The 22,220-nt window shown below is 39.7% G+C and overlaps 1 protein-coding gene across 1 annotated transcript in view; it reads left to right on the plus strand.

Annotated features, from left to right (window-relative positions):
- The window catches only part of CUBN (cubilin), a 311,048-nt gene that overhangs the window by 106,569 nt on the left and 182,259 nt on the right, over positions 1-22,220 (plus strand). The window contains exon 28 of the mRNA XM_008148828.3: positions 11,362-11,512. Coding sequence (XP_008147050.2) covers positions 11,362-11,512 — 151 coding nt within the window. The remainder of the gene's footprint in view (positions 1-11,361; positions 11,513-22,220) is intronic.

Consider the following 22,220-nt stretch of genomic DNA (forward strand, 5'->3'; position numbering starts at 1 on the left):
GGCTGGTGGCGTAGCAGAGATACGGTCAATTTACATGTTTGTCTATTATTAGGTAAGATAGGATCGTATTGGAACTCTTAGCCTCAGCAAGCAAACAAGAAGAAACGATAAAAGGAATCCAAATTGTAAAGGAGGAATTAAAACTGTCATTATTTGCAGATGACCTGATATTTTACATGCAAAACCCTAAAGACTCCACCAATAAACTAGATTTAATAAATGAATTGGCAATGTAGCAGTATACAAAATTCACACCCAGAAATCAATGGCATTTTTATATACCAATAATGAATTCCCAGAAAGAGGAACTAGAAAAATAATACAATTTACCATTGCAACAAAAATAAATCAAGATACTTAGGAATAAACTTAACCAAGGAGGTAAAAGATTGGTACTTGGAAAACTACAGGATGTTGAAAAAGGAAATAGAAGAAGATATAAATAAGTGGAAGAATATATTGTGTTCATGGATTAGTAGAATTAACATAATTAAAATGTCCATACTACCCAAAGCAATCTATAGATTCAATGCAATCCCTATTAAAATACCATTGGCATATTTCATAGACCTAGAACAAATGCTTTGAGCATTTATATAGAACCATAAAAATCCCCAAATAGGAATAGCTGCAGCAATCTTGAAAAAGAAGAACAAAGTTGGAGGGATCATAATATCAGATATCAAGCTATATTACAAAGCCACTGTGCTCAAAACAGCCTGGTACTGGCACAAGAACAAGCATATGGATCAATGGAACAGAACAGAGAACCCAGAAATTGTCCCAAGCCATTGCACTCAATTAATATTTGACAAAGGAGTCAAGAGCATACAATGGAGTCAAGAGAATCTCTTCAATAAATGGTGATGGGAAAATTGGAGAGATACATGTAACAAAATGAAACTAGAGCATCAACTTACACCATATAAAAAAATAAACTCAAAATGGGTAAAAGACTTAAATGTAAATCATCAAACCATAAAAAATCTAGAAGAAACCATAGGCAGAAAATTTCAGATATATTGTTCATAGCAATATGTTTGGGTATACAGCTCCTTGGGCAAGGGAAACTAAGGAGAAAATAAACAAATGGGACTGCATAAAAAAAATCTTCACAGTAGAAGAAACCACCAACAAATTGTAAAGGGAGCCCACTGGATGGAAGCACATATTTGTCAATGATGTACTTGATAAAGGGTTAGTATTCAAAATATATAAGGAACTCATACAACTTAACAAAAGGAAGACAAACAATCCAATTAAAAAATGGGCAAAGGCCCTAAATATACACTTCTCCAAAGTGGACATATAGATTACCAAGAGACATATGAAAAAATGCTCTAAGTCACTGATCATCATAGTGATGCAAATTAAAATGACAGTGAGCTATCACCTCACACCTGTCAGAATGGCTACCATCAACAGATCAACAGGAGACAAGTGGTGGTGAGGTTGTGGAGAAAAGGGAACTGCTGGTGGGAATGCAGCCATTGTGGGAAACAGTATGGAGTTTCCTCAAAAAATTAAATATGGAACTGCCATTTGACCCAGTGATCCCACTTCTAGGAATATATTCTAAGTAACCAGAAACACCATCAGAAAGAATATATGCACCCCTATGTTCATAGCAGCACAATTTACAATAGCTAAGATCTGGAAACAGCCCTAGAGCCCATCAGTAGATGAGTTGATAAAAAAGCTGTGGTACATTTACACCATGGAGTACGCTGCAGCAGTAACAAAGAAGGATCTCTTTCCCTTTGAGGCAGCATGGAGGGACCTGGAGAGCATTATGCTAAGCAAAATAAGCCAAAGAAAGACAAGTATCACATGATCTCACTCATATGTGGAATCTATTGAAAAAAATAAACTGATGAACAAAACTGATCCAGAGACATAGAAGCGTGAAACAGATTGTTGAATTTCAGAGGGACAGCAGGGGTGGGTATGTGGGTGGGAAGACATAGACCAAAGAACTTTTATGCATACATATGCATAACCCATGGACAGGGACAACAGGGTGGGGAGCTGGGGAGGGCTAGGAGGGATTAATGGGGGCAAAAAGGGACATGTGTAATACTTTTAACAATAAAGATTAAAAAACACAAATAAAGGGCTTATAACAATACTCAGCTAATAAATATTTACTAAATAAATATTGTTTATTATTACTTCAACATACACAATTTCAATTTCATGGGTTAATTTTGTTCGTCTAAAACATTTTGCATAAATGAAGAGCTATTTCCCAAGCAGCTTCCCAATTGTGATGAGCACAGATTGGCCTCATGTGCTGAGAGCAGGGCTTCTGTCCTCCTTCCAGTTTACTACAGAAGCCGCAGGATTCTCTGTCTGAACCTAAGAAATGTGGTCCAGTCCTCTTTGCCAGCTGGAGAAAGGCAGAGAAGCAGCTGAGATTTATAGGTCTGCACGGACTTTCATCATCATGGCACCTCCGTAGACACTTCCTGAGCAGATGAGTCATGCTTCCTGGAAATGTCTTTCACAGAAAGTTCTCTTCTAGGAGGCCTGGCATTTGGCTTAGAATTCAGAGATAAGTTATTTCAATTCTGTGTACAACTGCTATTCAAACACATGCATAAAAGTGACAACAGTATTCCAAACAACTCAGTTTGTGTCTCTATACCAGATGAGTCTAGCATTGCACAAAGCATGATCTGGATTCAAAAGGAGTTTAGAATGAAGTGTATCTATTGGTTAATTAAGCCAAATACGTTGTAGTGTCAATAAGTGTAACCAGAAGCATTTTATAAGAAATTAAAGATGCTAAAGGTGCCCAAGTAAAATGTTATTTAATTATAAAAAGTTAAAATGAGGGATATATCAGTGTGGTTACAATACCTTTTCTCAAAAGGAAATGCTGATCTCTCCTGACCATCCCTCACAGTAAAGGATCTTCACGCCATTGCTTTAAGTTGCTGCAGTTAGTGAGGCAAACCCACCAGCCGTCCAGAGAGAGCCTTTGCTCTCAGATTCTAAAGAAAGTCTGTGTGTTTCCCCCTCACTATTCTCTCAAACATGAATACAGAATCCGGATGAGCAATAATGAGATCTATCGATACTTTCCACACAACCCGGAAGCCACTAACATTACGTTAGATGCTCAGAGCTCAAATTGCTCTCTCTACATCCCTTTCCTAGCCTAGGTCTGCTCAGCAAGGCCACCGGAGGCAAGTAGTGGAGGCCTCTTCCACCATCTAACAGGCGCTCAGCGATCAGAATTCTAAATTTGAAAGTTAGGAATCCTTGTGTTTTAGTTAATTATATTGATTTTCTACATTTTAAAATAGTAAAGATTTCCTAGTGTAATATCTCAGAAGTTTGTTTTTTTTTTTAATGTCAACTCTACTCTTTAGTTCTTACATTTACTGTTTAACAGGCTTTCTTTCCCACTGTCCCCAGTGGGGACGAGTCTGCATGGCAGGGCACTAGGGTCCCTGGCTCCGGGAGCTGTGATTTCACCTTCCCTGTTTCTGAGTCCTTCTGTAGCAGATGGTGAGGCTTTTAGGAGGCAGAATAACTCTTTTAAATGTTTAGTACTTCACCGTAGCAATGCAGTTGGCAGAGGGAAGGCTGCGGTTCATGGAATTAAATGTTGATGTACACACAGGAGAGTGTGCCTGGCTTTCAAAGCATTTCCCTCACCACGAGGGAGGGAATTAGGCATCTAGTGCTCCATCAGTGACTATCACAACTTATGTTTGTAAGAAGTCTTTCGTCCGTGAACAGCTCAAGCAGTGTTTTTAAATAAAGAATTAGTCTAATTAATAATAAAAACTTAGTTACTATAATAAAGGAAGCACTAGGGACAAAATATGGTTTTAAATTAATGTTGGGGGAGATTACCTTATATCATAACATTTTAATGGACTCATTTTCATGCATAATCTTGAGATACATCTAAAAGACTATGGAGATAGACAGAATAATATTTTTACTAGACCAGCTGGGTATTGAGAACCTAAAAGGGTATGAAATTTTGAGGTTGGAAAAACATTACCAGTGCATATCTACATTGCTATGTTAATTGGTCCCCAAAGATAATGCTTCAAAAGTAGGCTTATCTGATCATACCGGAATCCACATATTGTCATTGCAGGAAATTTGGAAAATATAGAAAAGCCTAGATAAAATAAAAATAACCTAAATTACATCACTGCTGATAATTTTTGGCTGTGTTCTTTCCTGTAGCCTCTCCCTATGTATTTACTTTATGTTAATATTCTGTGGGGATCATCCTGTACAAACTCATCCCCCCATAACTTTTTCCCCATGACACAAGAGCTTGTGAATGTTTCTACATGTCACTTATTATACCACATCATTTACAACGCTGCATCTTCCAGCATCATGATGCAGCCACCAATTTTTGTCAGAGAGCATTTAGAGTCTTTTCAGATACATACTGTTACAAACAATGCTGCCATAAACATCTTTGTAGTTAAATCTTTGCATACAATCATGATTAGACAATGATTAAAAAAAAAAGAAGAAGAACCAAATCAGCCTCGGTGGCTTCCAAAATGAGTAATAGAAAGAAAGCAGAAATAAAAATGCAAATGCACCATTAAGAGCAGACAGCAACCAACCACTGCCTGGAAGGGAGACTATATGATCTACTTGTGACAGACCTCTAATGCTGGGTGACACCAAGTCATGTGGTCTCTCGATGGGTTTCATGTTGTCAGGCGATGCCCAGCGCTGTGAGTAATTCTTTACTTTTAGACTGGCATTTCACATTTCCTGCCCCACCCTGTCAGCACATGGCTGCATGGCTTTTCCTGTGCCTTGGGGAAGACGTGTGCCTGTGTATCAGAGTGCTCTGTGTGCGACCTTGTGTCTAATTGTTGGTGGTGAAATGGCACCGGGTGTTGCCAGCGATTAGGCCTTGGTTCAGCAACCTTGGTTCCTGAGTTCAGCTGCCAGTAAGAGAAGAATTCAGAGCCAAGCAACTCAAATCATAGTAAAAGTTTATTTAGAACGTCACCGTGGGAGGGAAAGTGAACCAGCTGGGTGGGGGCTCAGGAAACAAGTTACAGAGGCAAAAGAGGGGCCCTTGGAACTTAGGAGAAAGAAAGAAAAGCACACTGGAGAAGATTCCAGGGGCATGCTCTAGAGAGCAAGAGTGCGCCCTGGGTTCTTTGACTTCATGGTGGGGACTTAGGGAAGGTCTCAGGGGGAGGATCTCAGTAGAATATTCTTCAGCTTTCCAGGTGTGTCCCCTCAAGGTACGGGTCTCCACTGATTGGTTGGTGCCAAGGCAGGGGTCATTAGTCATCACAGCTGGTCCTGATGTCAGCCATGGCATTGCCCGGCCTGGCCCTGCTGCTTTTCTGGGCCTGGAGCTGAAACACAACTGAGGCCTCAATATTATCTCTAGTTTGACGAAAACTCTGTCTCTGTGGGCAACAGACTGAAGGCGCTGCTTCCAAGATCATCTGATGCCGGTCAGAACCTCATTGTCCGAGGGTTTAGTGCTTAAGGGACTGGTTGTGCAAGGGATCGCATGGGAGTTGTATGAAGCTATTCTCTGGGCCCCTTGTTCTTCCTCTAAACGGGCCTACTGTGTGACCAGCGACATGCCAGGGGAGGAAACGTTAGGGGAGGGTCTGACCGCATGACCGGCGATATGAAAGGTCAGGAGGTCTAAAGTGCATGACCAGCCTTATGCTAGGGGAGGAAAGGTCACCCTGGGGGTGAGGTCCTTGTTTTCTCAGTTTTTTGTTGCTAGGCACCCGGGGCTTTCTGCCGCAGGCTTGTCATCCTTGCTCTGCTCATGCCTGTCTAAGTGCCCACTGGGGCCATCCCAGAGCCACCTCGAGTCCACCATGCTCTGTGTATTCGCTCTCCTCTCAATGTCCGTGTAATTTATGCTCCACAGTTTGATTAGTTTTCATCCCTGAGCTTTTCTCACCCACGTGGGAGCCTTTTACCCCACTCTGTGATGCTTGTTGGATAATTCCTACTGTTGTTACAGGGCCAGTTCAAAGCCCTTCCCATTTAATGTTAACTCCAAAAGTTCTAAGTTTATCCAGGAGATTTGTGAATAAACTTCTGCAGCAACATTCTTAATAACTACTCTAAGAAGGCAGTTCCCGTGGATCCCGTTACAGTTGTTTTTCAGGGTGGGGCAATCTGCAGAAATGCGCCAAAAATTCACCAATCTCCACCCCTTTGGAGCTCCAGTGGCTAAGCAGGGAGAGCTGTAGGCTGGCCCGACAGAAAGGGCAGAGGAGGCTGCAACAGGCAAAAACACATGTAGAGCCATTTTCCTTACAGTTGTCTCTCCCCTCTCCACCTGCTGACAGACTTCCTAATGTTCCCTTTACCACCATCTCCTGCAGGATGCACCATCTGCTTCCTCCCTGACACAAATACCACGTTTTCATTTTCCGCCACAGTATGATTTGTGTAGGGCTGTGCACCACACACATCGGGAAAGGGCTCAGTCTCCGCACACCACTAGGTTGTCTTAGCAACACATGGTAAGTCATGGCTGTCCACCTCCTTGCAAGTGACTCATTGATTTGTTGCTTCCCTGTCTGGTCGGTCAGGGATGATTTCTGTGAAATGTACGTAAGTCAACTCAAGTTCTCTCTAGCCACCATATTTTTTTTTTTCTCTTTCAAAGCTATTTCTGGAATAGTTTCTTTGGGAAAAAATGTTGGTTCCCTTTGCCTCTGACCAAGAGTTAGAATAACATTTTGAGCATATTCCACATGCCAGGCCTCACACTTAAACTAGTACATGATTTGTCTCACTTGCTATTTAAAACAACCTTATGAGATAAGAACCATCATGAGGCCAAATTTATAAAAATACTTTTAATTAGAGAGATTAAGTAATTTTTGCAATATGATATTCTCAGCATATTTTAGAGCTGGGCTGGACTGTGAACCTAGACAGACCCTGACACTGGCCATATTGAATATACCCTACTGTCTACCTACAGTGCAATTTCTTTCCTGCTTCCAAATGAATTCTAATCTTCTATTAGTGACATTGACTTAAAACACACACCACTGTATGAACTCATTAAGTATAGTCCTCAGAAATTTAACTATTTTTCTTACATTGACTAGAATTTTTGTTCTCTACAATTAATAAGGGATTCTCTATTACATCTAGAACTCTCCCAGGTAAGTTATTTCAATTACATATTAAACTCTGAAGGATAAACTTTTTGGAATTTTTAAAGATTTATAATAGAAAATGGACCAAAAAAATTTTTTCCCAGAAGTGTCTCCATATTTTAATGACAGTATCCCAAAGAAACTTTTGGTTTAACTACATTTACTATATTTATTTAACTCTTAAAATTAGTACTCTACTATTAAAAAGGAATGTCCTTCCAGAAAATTTTCAAGTAAATAAGAAAAACAATAGTTTTTAAAAGTATGAATTAGATGCCAATCTAAAATAGAAAAGACTGAGTTTTAGTTGTTACCGTGTTTCTAAAATGTGTTTACATATAATACCTTAATAAAAAAAAGAATATAAAAAAATAAAATAAAATATGTTTAAAAGTCAGCCTATATACATCCCAATCTCATACATATGAGATAATTAGTTATAATTTTATTCTTTCCAGTTAAACACACACACCAATAATTTAGCAGCAAGAGACACTTTGAAAGCACACCCTGTTCTGAGAGTTCTTACAGTTCATGAACTTGATTTCACTGAGGGAGCAGGCTGAGGTGCACATTAGCTGACTGGGTTCCTCCAGACTTGAGTTCCAATGACTCCTTAAGTTCCTATAAAACCCTTCATCTTATAAAAATTGTTAGATATGTTTTCTGTCAGTGATGCGTTTTTGCTTTTATATTTTCCAACTTAATATTTAGTAGGAATCCACAAATCATTTTATATTGCATCTGGAGTCTGAAGTCACTAATGTTCTGATAGCCTATGCACGTGTCAAATTATCAAAGGAAGTAGATAGAAATTGGTAAATGTGGCTAGGCAAGAGATTTCCTTCCTCTTTGAACGTCCTAAGAGTGGTTGAGATATTTCATAGTGGTGGAAGGATCCAAACCACAAAAATCCTAAATGAGTAGTCTCCTTAAGGGAATAACTGAAAACATTCTACAAAAGAGGTTTTGTGTAGACACATATCCACATTTGAAGACACATTTAATGGCTAACTTGAAAATATAAGCATCATTCCAGGTATTTAAAAAAACACCTCTGAACACAGTTATACAAATTAGAAGTGAATATTCAAAGTGAGAATCTCACTCTTTCTCTTCTTAATTTCTATTGGTTGCCTTTATATGGATTTAATTCCAACCTCAAATATTTGTTCAGACCTAGTTGATCTTTAGGCTTTCCAAAAGAGGGGAAATCATACTCTTAGCGAGACCAATGCTTGCCAGTAGTTGCAATGAGTCACAGCTGGAATGTCCTGTGGTTAACATTTTGCTCTGAAAACAGAATCAGAGGGCTCCAAGGGGTTGCCATGGTAACCAGTATTTGTATACTTTGAAAAATGACTGTTCCTGTTTTGTGTGGTAAATTTACCCGGGAATGAATTGCAGAGGTGACGTTAGCCATCTGTGTGAATACAAACAAAAAACCTGATTTAATTAAGTGTAAATTTTAGAAGGACATAAAATTGGGGATATGAGATTACTTTTTGTATAGAGGTATTATTTTGTACTAATTAATTTATTAACTTATTTGACATTATGTTTAAGCATTTTCATCAATGTCTATTTGATATTTCTTTTAATGTACCATTCTCTCCCTTCCAAAGGCAAAAAGAAACTAATCATCCTTCATCAGTGCTCCCCCCAAGCCCACTCCCTTTACCCCTGCCCCCATCCCATTCACAAGGTGTTATTTAAAAATGACTGGGATTCAGGGACTCTCCTTCAATGAAGTAATCCTATCTGGAAAGAGGAAGAAAAAATCCTGTCAAAATCATGTGAAAATGTTAGGTTTCTTAACCTTGTTGAGCTGGGAGACAAAATTACTATACTGCTTAGGACCTTGAATAGAATCTAAAATATGGTTCTTCTGAATGTCACTAGCTAGTGTTTCAGAAGATCCACCAAGCTTAGAGCAATATGGTTATAGAGAAATCTTACCTATGTTTTATTGGATGAAAATGAAATAATTAAAGGTTTGGTCATTGGACTACAAAGTTAAGAATGAGCCTTTTGGAGTGGAAAACAGTAGAGTGTTTTCTTGCTTATTATGCCTCTGCTTGGGAACAGTATGTTTATTTCTGAATTAATTCGTTTTGATTGGGATTCGTACGCTGAACTTAAAAAGAGTGGAGCTGAGATAAATACCCTACAGTGAAGCAGTACTTCAGCAGTAAACAGATTGCAACATGGACCTCCTGCCCCACCTCCGCCTCCACCTCCTGCACTGGAGTGGGACCTGCGGGCTGTGGCCAGAGCTTTGGTTGTGGTTACCTGTTCTTTTTACTAGTTTGTTGCTTTATTCTTTTTCTTAGTTTTGCTTCTTCATTATGGCTTCCATCAAATATCTAGAATATTAGACACTTGATAATAAATATACACATTTGAAGCAGCAATATTAAAAAGATAAAAAGGAAACTGAATTGATAAGCCTGAAAAATAAATTTTATCTTTATTCCTTCGCTTCAAATGCTTAGGTTTACAGTGAGTGATATAATGGATTTCTGAGCTTCTTTTTAAATCTCTGCTGACCTCCCTCCAAATCTCACAAGCATGTATGTCTATTGAACAGCCAATTTTGAGAACTCAGAATGAGACAAGCCAAGATTTATGAATCTGAGATTCACATGACCTTGAACAGATCCAGACCCTTTGCTGCCTAAATGGAGCTGGAATTTAGGACTGTAAGACCCTAATCTGTATCTAACTCTGCAGTTAGTTTTATATCATAACATTTTAGTAAATAAAAATAATTTGGTCAATTTGGAATTTGTTGAATCCAGATTATACATTTTCCTTCCAGACACATGCAAACATATACGCTCTCACATACTCTTACATACGTGTAATCTCCAAGATAATAATCAAGGAAGTCCATGATCAATACCTTTCGTTTTGTTGCCATTCCAAGGATAACTGGAACAATGTGTTTAAGTGAACAGTAGGGGGTCAAAAGAAAATATAATGGCCTTTACTTTATCCATCTGACAAACCATGAGGAAGACAGTCCTTTTGGAGTATCTTTCCTGATTGGAGAAATATGGCACAGAGGTTTATTTTTTTAGTTTAAAGGTATACCTGATGAAATTATTAAATGAGGCAGGTAAAGGATGCACAATAGGATATATAAATACTTCAGTGGGGAAATGGGCTTTAGCAAAAAAGTTCCAAGAGAAGAATACAAATGGGCAATAAACATGAAAAAAAAAATTCAACCTCAAAATAACACAAATTAAGACAATTATAAAAAACACACACAAATTTTCACTGTCAGTACCAGCTTTAAAAATAATAGCCACAGTTGACAAAGTTCCACCACACAAAGCATTTCTGTAAACTGCTAGTGGGAGGGTACATTGCTTTAAACTTTCTGGTAAGAAATTAAATAATATACATGAAGAGCCAAGAAAGATTATACTCTTTGATTCATTTCACTTATAGGAATCTTTCCTGGGGAGAACTTTAAATATTAGGCAAATATTTATTTTGGCAAAAATATTGGAAATATACTAACTGAACAACAACAGAATTGTAATGTAAATAATATGCTACTATTAAAAACATTTACATGGATTATATAATGACATGCTTAGTATAAAACAGGGAACACAATGACATGGTAGCCCAAATTATACATACATATACACTTACACACATATGTATATACACACATACAAATGAAAAAAATATTGGCAAGCTAAACTTCTGGTATTAACAAAATATCAACAGTGATTATCTTCAATGTGATTAATTTTTTATTTTCCATTTTCATAGCTTTCAAAAATGTCTGATTTTTTATAGTTAGTACTTATTTGAAAATTTACATCTTACAATTACATTTATTGAGCTTCTCTTATGTGTCAATATGTGAACACATATCATTCAGCCTACTTTTCCCTTATTCTGTGTATGAATTATATTTTGGAGGGAATTTGCTAAACTGACATAACACCAACCAATATTTAGATTTCCAAATTATTTGGTTTAGAAATCATCCCCATGACTCTCTCTCTCTAGTTTTCTATTTTGCATTCTTATGTTAAGCATCTGGTACTTAACCCACCTAAGCAGATTTAACCTTAACTTTTGAACCAAGGAACAGATTTTGCTATATGAGTAGACTTTACTTTTTCCAGCTGGCAAACAATGTGAAGCTTTTTTACATCGGGAGTTTTTCCTTTGATTTCAGCTCTATGACGGCTCACGGAGGATAGGACGCTATTGTGGAGCAGATATGCCACCTCCAGGGAGTACCGCAGGCTCCGTTCTTCAAGTGCTGTTCCACACCGATGGGGTTGGTAACAATGAGAAAGGATTCCAGATGCAGTGGTTCATTCACGGTAAGCCCAAGGCCGATCTCAGTCATAGTTCACAGTTGCTATTTGACAAGAATTGGCCCCATTTCAAGTCTATTTGAAAACTATACCATCAACACTAATTAAACTGAGTAGCAATCTTGTGTTGGGCCTTAGAAAATTTTACTCGGTCATTGTTGGCTCTTGGAGAGTTAAAGCCTGTTAGGGCTAAGAGAGGAAGTGATGTCAAAGTGGACAGGATTTGGATAACTGCTTAGGTAGGTGCAGTGATACATTGCTTAAGAGGAAGAAAGAACAGAATGAAGTTTCTAAGAGTGAAAACCTGTACGTGGGTTTGGCAAGGAAATTGCAAGGTAGGATGGGGGCCTCTTAGGGAGAGTGGAATAAAATGAGATTTAAGGCTTACTCTGACGTAAAGAGAGAAGGAATGATGGGTTAGAAGGAAAAGAGAGTCAATCAGAGAGAGAAAGGGAGGAGCAAGGATTGCACTGCCAGGGAAGCAGGAGGAGAACTAGTGATGCCCCAAGCCAGGAATGTGTGTTGTACCTGCCACATAGGTAGGGCCACGTTAGAGCCCATCAACGAACTGGTGGTTCAGGAAGCAGGTAGGGTCACTCAGATGGTTAGAGCATTGTCACAATATGCCAAGGTTGTGGGTTCGATCCAGTCAGGGCCACATACAAGAATCACTCAAAGAATGCGTAAATAATTGGAACAGCAAATCGATGTTTCCCTCCCCCTTTCTCTCTAAAAAAAATCATTAATTAAAAAAAAAAAACTTTTCATTTTTCTGAAGATGAAAACTCATTTTAAAAATATTTATTTATTAAATTGATTTTGGTGACATTGGTCAACATGAACATATAGGTTTCAGGTGTGAGTTTCTATGTTACAAGATCTGTATATTGCACAGTGTGTCCACCACCTGGAAATTCATTTTTAACAGTAGTTCTGACACTTCTAGACTGACCTCATGTGGCCCAGTCTAAAGGGAGTGATTCTCCAAACCTACTCCCAAAAGCAGCAGCAGAGTCACCTGGAACTTGTTAGAAATGCAAATTCTCAGGGCCCATCCCAGACTTGCAACATCACAAACAGGAGGCCCAATAGTCTCTCTTAACTGGTCGGTCTCCCTGGTGATTAATGTTTGAGAACCGCTCTCCTAGAGTGATCCAGACTTGAAAATTACAGTCCTTGTGAAAATTATAGTAGCGGTTCTCAACCACCGTTCAGGACTCACTGGCCTGTTTCAATCAATTTGAAAGAGAAAAGGAGTTGCAGTGCTAGACCAGGAACCACACACAGACATCCAAGCTGTGGCCTCACTGTCAAAACCAAGGGTGAGCCACGGCGAGGGCCTGAATGGGTGTCATGGTTGACCCCTGAGGGTTGTTAACACCATAGTGCATTTATTATATGAATCTCATGCTATGTATAACTGAATAGCCCTGTTATATATTTAAGAGTGTTAGACATTCTGAGACTATGAACTGGAGACTGAGTATATTTCTGTTAAAAAATAAGAATGGGATTTTCAGTGTTTAAAATTATTCAGTGGTTATCCACAGAGCCACTTATAGCTTGGAATACAGATTATGAATTCCCAAAGTAAATGAACTATAATGATTAAGCTTGTAGAAGTTCTTGACCATCCTCTTCACCAAGTAGGTAAATTTAACCTTGGAATGCCAGCTTGTGGATCTATTAAATGAAGGGACTGGATTGATTCATCTCTATAATACAGTTTCTCTCTAGTATTCTGTGACTTAGAAATGGTGTGATTCTAAGGAAACTGGAGACAGTGTGAAAAGACCTAGAAGAAATGAAAATCTTGGGAAATGACCCAGATCTTCAAGGACAAGTGTTATTTTCCAGACAGCGATTCTCAGGCTTTTATATACAGTACACATGAATCACTGGTTCTAATGCAGGGCTGGGGCGGGGGTGGCGCTGAGGTAAGGCCCATAAACCCTCATTTATAAAAAGGTTCCAGGTAATGTCTGTGGGGCTACTCTGTAGACCATACTTGGAGGAGCAGGGAAGAGCAGATGCTAAGGCTGGAGAAATAAAATGATAGAAAGACAGCATTCATGGAGTCTAGAGGAAACTTCGGGGTGCTCCCTGGACTCACTGTAATAGCAGCAGAATAATATCTTCAATTTTCCTATGTTAATAGGATAAGAGTGGGGACCCCTGTAAGAAAAAGAACCTTACTGCTTAAGAGATCCAAAGAGGTGAAGGCTTTCACCTGTGACAGAAGATGGACATTAAGAAATGTTAACAGAGTGGTTCTTAGCCCTAGATACACCCTGGATTTGCCTGGTAGTTTCTAAAGAGTTCCGTGCGGGGGTTCCAGTTTCCAGAGGGAGGATTCAATTGTTCTGCAGTGGGACCTTGACTATTGCTGACTTAAAAAAACAACAGCTCCCTAAGTAATTCCGGAAGGAGGGTTTCAGGAGCAGTGACTTTGCTGGTCATATCTTTCTCCTCCGTGGGCTGCTTCCCCTCCCGTCCAGGCTGTTCTATCTATGCTAGCCCAAGGCCACCTGAGGAGTATGATTTAATGGTCGTTATTAACGGTACCAGTTACTGTGCTACTGGGTTCTTCCCACCAACATGCTAGAGGTGGCTGTCTCCTCTGCTGACAGCGTTTCTGTTGGGGAATTTTTTTCTATCAGCTCCGTTTGAAATCTGTCTTCATAGGAGGAGTCAGAGACACCCTCTGTCTATTGTCTTTTCCTGTTTACTATTTCAAAACTTTCTCCCAATTGCTGAAAACTTGCTAAGCTTGGAACTAGAGTTATGCAACAAAATTTTTGGCAGCTGGGACCAGAACTGAAAAAAAAAATTAACTCTGTGTTACCCACTGTATGTAAATTATGCATGGGAAAAACCTTCTGGAAGGGGATGGTTAGTGGTCTAGATCAGTGAAAAATTAATGAAATTATTGTGTATGATAGTTATGCAACGGCACAAGTACCCCGAGCCCGTACTCTGCATCTGACCAGGTCTGTGGCCTGAGATGGTAGCCTGAGAAGAGGGGCCAACAGAATAGCTCGGGGTCAGGAAAGAGGTTTCAATGGGACACATTCCCCCACTTCCTACCCACTGGAGGTAAACTGAAGACATAAATCTGACTTCTCAGTTATCCATGTCTTCATTCCAGAGATGTTAAGGAAGTATGGGGGCCATGTGCTGTGTAAGAGCTGGAGACAGAGTGTGACTGCAAACAGCAGGCCTGCTCCCACTCTCCTAGAGCTTACAGTGATTGGGAGAAGTAGCTATCAAGCAAGAAGCACACAAACATATATAAATGCTAAGTGCCAGGAAGCCCACAAAAGAGGATTTGACATTGACAGGTGGTCAGAGAAGAATTACATGAAAATGGGCCCTTTGAACTAACATCTAAGAGTAAGCAGACATCAAATAAACAAATAGGAGAAGGAAAAGATTCCAAGTAGAAGGAAGACCCCGTGAATGGAGCGTGAAGAGTGAGTGTGAGGGACCCCGAAGTCCAGAGTGGCTGGAGTCCAGAGTCAAGGGGAGCAGTGCTGAGCTAAGCAGCGGCCAGAACATTAGGGTCACACATGGCAGGCAGAGGGGCCCCAGGGTCTCTTTTATGTAAATCTGTCAGATTTCAAATAATCAAGTTTTGAGTGGGATCTTGAAGGACTGAAGTAACATGGCATGTTGTGGGACTCGGAATATGAAATAAAATACAGAACAAACAAATGCAAAATAACTGTAAAAATTAGTCTCGATTTTCAAGTGTAATAGTAACACTTTTTTAAAACTGGAGAATGAAATTACTGTTACAGATTTGAAGTGACTGAACTTTTTATAATAAGTCTATGTTACTTTTATAATCAGTAAATGAGATTTCAATTTAAGAACGGTGACAGTAGTAGTGCTCTTTTTTTAAATTTCTTTATTGATTAAGGTATTACATATGTGTCCTCATCCTTCCTTTAACCCCCGAAACTCTTCCCCCCCCACTCATGCCCTCATCCCCCTGGTGTTCATGTCCATTGGTTAGGCTTATATTCATGCATAAAAGTCCTTTGGTTGACCTCTCCTCCTTACTCCCACCCTCCCCTACCTTCCCTCTGAGGTTTGACAGTCTGATCGATGCTTCTCTGTCTCTGGATCTGTCCCTGTTCATCAGTTTATGTTGTTCATTATATTCTATAAATGAGTGAGATCATGTGGTATTTATCTTTCTCTGACTGACTTATTTCACTTAGCATAATGTTCTCCAGGTCCATCTATGCTGTTGCAAATGGTAAGAATCCCTTCTTTTTTATAGCAGCGTAGTATTCTATTGTGTAGATGTACCACAGTTTTTTAATCCATTCATCTGCTGATGGGCACTTAGGCTGTTTCCAAATCTTAGCTATGGTGAATTGTCCTGCTATGAACATAGGGGTGCATATATCCTTTCTGATTGGTGTTTCTAGTTTCTTGGGATATATTCCTTGAAGTGGGATCACTGGGTCAAATGGCAGTTCTATTTTTAGTTTTCTTAGGAAACTCCATACTGTTCTCCACAGTGGCTGCACCAGTCTGCATTCCCACCAGCAGTGCAAAGGAGTTCCTTTTTCTCCGCATCCTCACCAACACTTGTCGTTTGTTGATTTGTTGTTGATAGCCATTCTGACAGGTGTGAGATGGTACCGAATTGTCGTTTTGATTTGCATCTCTCGGATAATTAGTGACTTTGAGCATGTTTTCATATGTCTCTTGGCCTTCCTTCTGTCCTCCTTCGAAAAGTGTCTATTTAGGTCCGTTGCCCATTTTTTGATTGGATTGTTTATTTTCCTTTTGTTAAGTTGTATGAGTTCCCTGTAAATGTTGGCGATTAAACCCTTATCGGTGATGACATTGGCAAATACGTTCTCCCATGCAGTGGGCTTTCTTGTTGTTTTGTTGATGGTTTCCTTTGCTGTGCAAAAGCTTTTTATTTTGATGTAGTCCCATTTGTTTATTTTCTCTTTAGTTTCCATTGCCCTAGGAGCTGTATCAGTGAAGAAATTGCTTCGGCATACGTCTGAGATTTCGCTGCCTGTGGATTCCTCTAGTATTTTTATGGTTTCCCATCTTATGTTTAAGTCCTTTATCCATTTTGAGTTTATTTTTGTGTATGGTGTCAGTTGGTGGTCTAGTTTCATGTAGTAGTGTTCTTGAATGTGTGTTTGTGTGTGTAATGAAAGCGATCGTTTCTGCACCACCTTTCTAAGTCTCACTCTCAGAATTAGGTTCCCATGCCGGGGCCCAGGACACCCAGCCTGACACGTCATTTCTGAGCATCGCCACTGAGGAAAAACCCCCACAGGCTTCGTGGTGCCAATTAATAAATAACCCCGTTTGCAAAATGTGCTTCTTTGTTGACTGCGCAAACCTATTCACTTTGAGAAAATGGATCCACAATCGGGCTTTATTTGTGGGCTCATTTCTAAAGTGGCGCTGTAGACCCGAGATGAAAGCACACTGCCTTGCTTTTATTCCAGCCCTCAAAGGGAGTCCCGCCCTGCAAAGAAAGAAATGGCCACAGTGCCCAGTGCCCTGCCTGGCTCAACTGTTGACAGCATTGTCCAGAGGCTGAATTCAGCCCGGGGCCTCCGCCCGGGTGGCTGAAGGCAATCTAGAGCTTTCTGCGAGCTGTGTGAATAGGCCCCCCCTCCCCCCCCCCCCCCCCCCCCCCCCCCCCCCCCCCCCCCCCCCCGCCAGCTGTGCACACCCTCTCTCCTCTGCTCCTTTCTCCCAGAGGCCTGCTGCTTTCACTTGGCAATGGAATCCCACATACAAACAAGGTCAAGGCGCTTTGTGAGAGAAAGAGTGACATTTGCAAAGGAAGAGAGCCCCTCAGCTGGGAATAGCTGGGGGAGGGCTAAGTGGCATATGATCAGGAGGTGATGTCACCCTGGACTCTCACAAAGGAAAGTGTAGCCTTTTCTTTGGGGAGATGGATGACATCAGCCCCTCGAATGGGGGCTGGTTTCGTTTTATCTTCTTTTCAGCTATTAATGAGATTTCTCAAGCCTTGAGGGTTTTAAAAAATTGGCCCGGGGAAAACGTTTTAAAAACTTTGTCAAGATCCTCCGTGGCTGGCTTGGTTTGAACCTGAGCCAGCCCTTTCCTGACTACCTGGGGACATGCAGCACTGTATCAAAGGGCTTTACAAAAATATATCTAGAGAGAGCCCTGGCAAAGAACCTCCATGAGGTCAGCAATGTTTCTCATAAACCTTCCCTCCGGTTCTCTTTCCCTCACTTAGACTTTGCAACAGTCTTTGTTTATTGCTGGTCTTTCAGGGGAAATCCTTCTAACTTGTAATGTTTATTACTTTTGGGACTTAGAGTATGTGTGTGGGATGGGAGGCGTGGTGGGCGGGGAGGGGGAGACAGGGAGGGGGGTTCCGGTAGTTTGACCCTTTGAGGACAAAAGCTTTGTAATTTCATTATCCATTTGCCTTTAATGTGAATGCTGGGTAGTCACCCGGAGGGTGTGAAGGTGAATAAGTTGGGCTCCATAAGGAGATCTGCAAAGGACAGACATTTCGCCATTGTTAATAATGTTATAGTGATTACACGTACCCTCTGTAAGCAGATATTTATTAGAACGTTTTTCATCCAGTCATTCATTCAGCCAACCACCCAACCCATATTTATTCACTCCCAGGTTCTGGGCGTGGTATTTATAACATAGAGAGCGTATTAGTTAGCTCAGGAGGCCATAACAAAAGACATAAGGTTGGGTAGATACACAGCAGAAATTTACTAGTATTTCTCACCCCTCTGGAGGCCAGAAGTCCCAGATTAAGGCGACGGTGGAACGGGTTTCTCCTGAGAGCTCTCTAGTTGGCTTACAGATGGCCTTCTCGCTGTATCCTTCCGTGACTGCTCTGTGAGTGTGTATCCTGTGCCTCTTCCTGTGTCCAGATTTTCTCTTCATATTAGGGCACCAATCAGATTAGATTAGGATTCACCCTAAGGTAAGGTGACCAGATTTTAACATCGGTAAAGCGGGACACCATTGACAGGGGGTGGGGAGGGGGAGGGTTCTTGATTAAAAATTGGTCTATATGGAGCAACAAAAATTTTCATAGAACGCAAAGATAGTATTGTAATATATTTTTTTAAATTTCAACATAAGTACAATTTACAAATATAATAAAAAATTTGTATAGTATTATTTTATTCTTTAGCATATTTCTCATTTGAGTGAATTTTTTTTTAGTAGATTGCTGTTGTTGTTTAAAAGGTCATGAATTTGCCGTAATGTAAGTCGTAAGTGTCACTTTCAAGGCCGGTGCTAGACTTTTTGCCGCCACTATAAAATATAAATAATACGAGTACTGTCTGCTAAATTCAAGAAAATGTATGTATTTATGAAATAAATAAATAAATTACTTACCTAAATTATCTGAATAGCTGATTTGTAATGACATCACTTGTTTAACTAGCTTACTAGCACGCAGTACGATGTGTATCTTCTGAGAGACAGTTACAAAATGTTTTCGTCGTTGCCAATCCCAAAAAATGCCATTGTTCATTAAGTCCAAACAGTGGTGGTCGAATTCTAACAACTGATCAACAATGCGAACTTTGATAATCAGTTCTCAATAATCAGTTCTCAACAATTATTTGTTATTATTAAAGTTTAACATTATAAAATTAACAAAAATAATATAAAACTCATATCCTGGCTAAATAGCCACACGGCTGCCAAAAACCGTATATTCCCTTCCCGTTCTCCCGCCGTTCCCTAGCTTGTCGTGCATTCTTTCCAAAAATCGGGACTTTTTAAAAATGCCACGAGACGCGGGACAAATTGTTAAAAATCGGGACTGTCCCACCAAAAGCGGGACGTCTGGTCACCTTACCCTAAGGGCCTTATTTAAACTTAATCACCTCTATAACTATCCTTATGTCCAAACACAATGACATTCTGAGGTACATGAATTTGGGGGTGGGGTGGGGGGTGCAATTTAGTCCAGCAGAGAAGAAGGAGCTAGCACCCTTGACCTCAGGAGTTAGTCATGTAGTAAGGGAAACAGACAAATAAACAAGTGTAGAAATAAGTTCCTAATCCATGATGCTGTAGGACACAGGAAATCCAGGAGAGCCTGAGGGAGTTCAGGAGGCCCTCCAGGCAGCTTTTGTATAAAGATCATCCCTCAGACAAAGGACGGAGAGGAAGACATTTCTAAGGCTTAGGATGACACCAAAGCTTTGCAGCTGGCAAGTGTTTCAGTTAGCGCACGTATTCTCAGCATCAACCCCAAGGGGGTGAAAATTGGTTCTTGGAAGGATGAAAAAAATAATACGCTTTATGTATAGAGTACAGATATCTGTAATACATAACAGATATATAGTATATCTGTGATATTAAATTTTTATGAGGGTGAATTTGGGAAGAAAAAAAATATCTCAGAAAGCTCCTTAGAAGGGCAGTAGTGAACCAACAATGGTTGAGAAATACTGAGCTAAAGGGAGTGATAGAAGTTGAGGCAGGGCAGGAGTCAGAGACCAATTGATAAGACCTATGCAAGAACTTGGATTTTATGTCTCACCTGCCCTGGCCTTCCTTCTGCACAGTGCAAGCATTCACAATCTGGAGGTATGATGTTTGCAGTGAAAGTGAATTTATGAATTGTTCTTTGCAAAGATTCCAGGGGGGTTGTGAATCACACTGTCTGGTCCTTTCTCCCTGCTGGTGACGAATCGCTTTCATAGTGTCACTTCCTGCTAGGTGGTTGATAGGTAATGTCACAGAGAGAGAAGTGGGAAAACACCTGTCCTGATCTGCCTCTAAAGTAACCTTACTTATGATTTTTTTTTAAAAAACATCCTTTGTTCAGTAGTCTGTAAGCAATCTCTTGGTTTAGACCAACAGACTCCTGGGGTTCTTTTATTATATGGGGTGTGATAGAAGAGAAACAAATCCTGTTCAGTTTGAGTAGAAATTTAAGCCCATTTCTGTTTAAATTAAAACTTAACTTCCCCAAATGCCGACTAGACTTTCTTTCACATTCATAGGTGCTATGTCCTTCCTGCTTATTCTAGCCACTTCAGCCTATTGGATACCTTGAGGTTTTGTCTTGGTGATATTCTCAGGAACATTTTAAGCATGGAGACTGCAAATGAATACAGTCCTAGTGTAGAACCAAAGCAAAGATTCCTGCATTATGGTACTGTGTCTGATTTTCATTTTTGGCAAATTCTCACTTATATCTTTTTTCGCAAAAAAGTTCTTAATGGATGATGCCAATTTTAAAAAAATCTGTTTATAAAGTAATTCACATTTGTAAAATTGAGATAATAATTTACAAAACAACTCTTGTAGCTCTTTTTGCCTTGGCCCCGGGACTTTTCCAGCAAGGTCAGAGATGGCAATAAGCAAATGCAGACATTTCAGAATGAGTGGAAAAGCTAAATCCTGACGTTATTTGCCTCCTTGACAACAGCAGGAGATACACATACACACAGTTGACCTTCATTTAATGTTGGCTCTGAGTCCTGTAACCAGCGGGGGCCTTTAGGAGTCTTGCATCTCAATTCCCATGACACTACTTTTGAAAAAGTTGGAGGTCAATTTCCATTGCTACTTTTTGAAACAGTTATAAAAAGAAAAAAAATCTCCCGCAAACAGCCATGACCTTCCCAAATCACGTTCTGCACAATTTGTAATCATCCTTGAGATTGGGGCCAAAGGAAAGGCTTTTGGAATCTTCTGTTTGTGTCCGGGTTCCCTAGCAACGACATCTCTGAGGGAGATTGCACTACTTTCTAGGGGATTCCACAGTTTTTCGTACATTGAAAAATAAACTACTTTTTTTTCTTCACAGTTTCAAATTTTGTAGCAACCAAAAATGACTAAACATAGACAGAACAAACATGAGGTTCAATATAGAACATTCATTTTTTGTCCTCAGAGGTTTCTTTTTTTGAACATTTACTTAAACATTGCTATATTTGTCTCTAACATTTATGTTACCAAGGCCTTGTTTTATGTGTATGTCGCTGTGTGCTCAGAGGCACTGGTGCCAGCCTTCAGTGGCAGTGACTCCCAAAACAAAGAAGGAACCTCTGGTATAAGAGAGTAATTCCATTCCAGAAGATTTAGTAGAATTTTATACTCTCTCTATAAGTAATGACATTACTGTACTTTGTCTCTGATTTTTCCTCCTTCTAGTTATACTTACAGACTACTTACAGGCTAAATAATATTGATTTGACTATCTAAATATAACTTAAAATTTATTTAAAGACATTAGTTATAATAAAAACAAACCATGTTGCCCTTTATAGAGTGAATGAAAATATTATTACTGGGCCAAGCAATTATTTTTAAAATGTTGATATTATCATTTAAAACTGATGTTATCACTTTAAACTGTTGAGAATCATTTTAAAAATAACACTTGATATTCTCATTTAAAAAGATAATACCGTGTGCTGGGCCCTTTGGTTAGCATTTTAAAAATCTTACATGTCTCCTCCCAAGAATTCTCTAAAATACGCATTATTATCCCCATATCATGGATAAGAGAACTGAGGAAAGAGTTGAAAAGAAGTTAATTAACTTCCCCAAACTCACAAATCCAGTAACTGACCAAGTCAGGACCCAGAACCACGTGTGTGTGTCCCGCCCCATGGCTTGTGCTTTAACAGCTGCACTCTGCCTGGAAGCAAGTAGTTTTTCCCCACAACTTTTCATTGCAAAGGTTAAA

This window comes from Eptesicus fuscus, chromosome 2 (assembly GCF_027574615.1).
Source record: "Eptesicus fuscus isolate TK198812 chromosome 2, DD_ASM_mEF_20220401, whole genome shotgun sequence".
Taxonomy (NCBI): domain Eukaryota; kingdom Metazoa; phylum Chordata; class Mammalia; order Chiroptera; family Vespertilionidae; genus Eptesicus; species Eptesicus fuscus.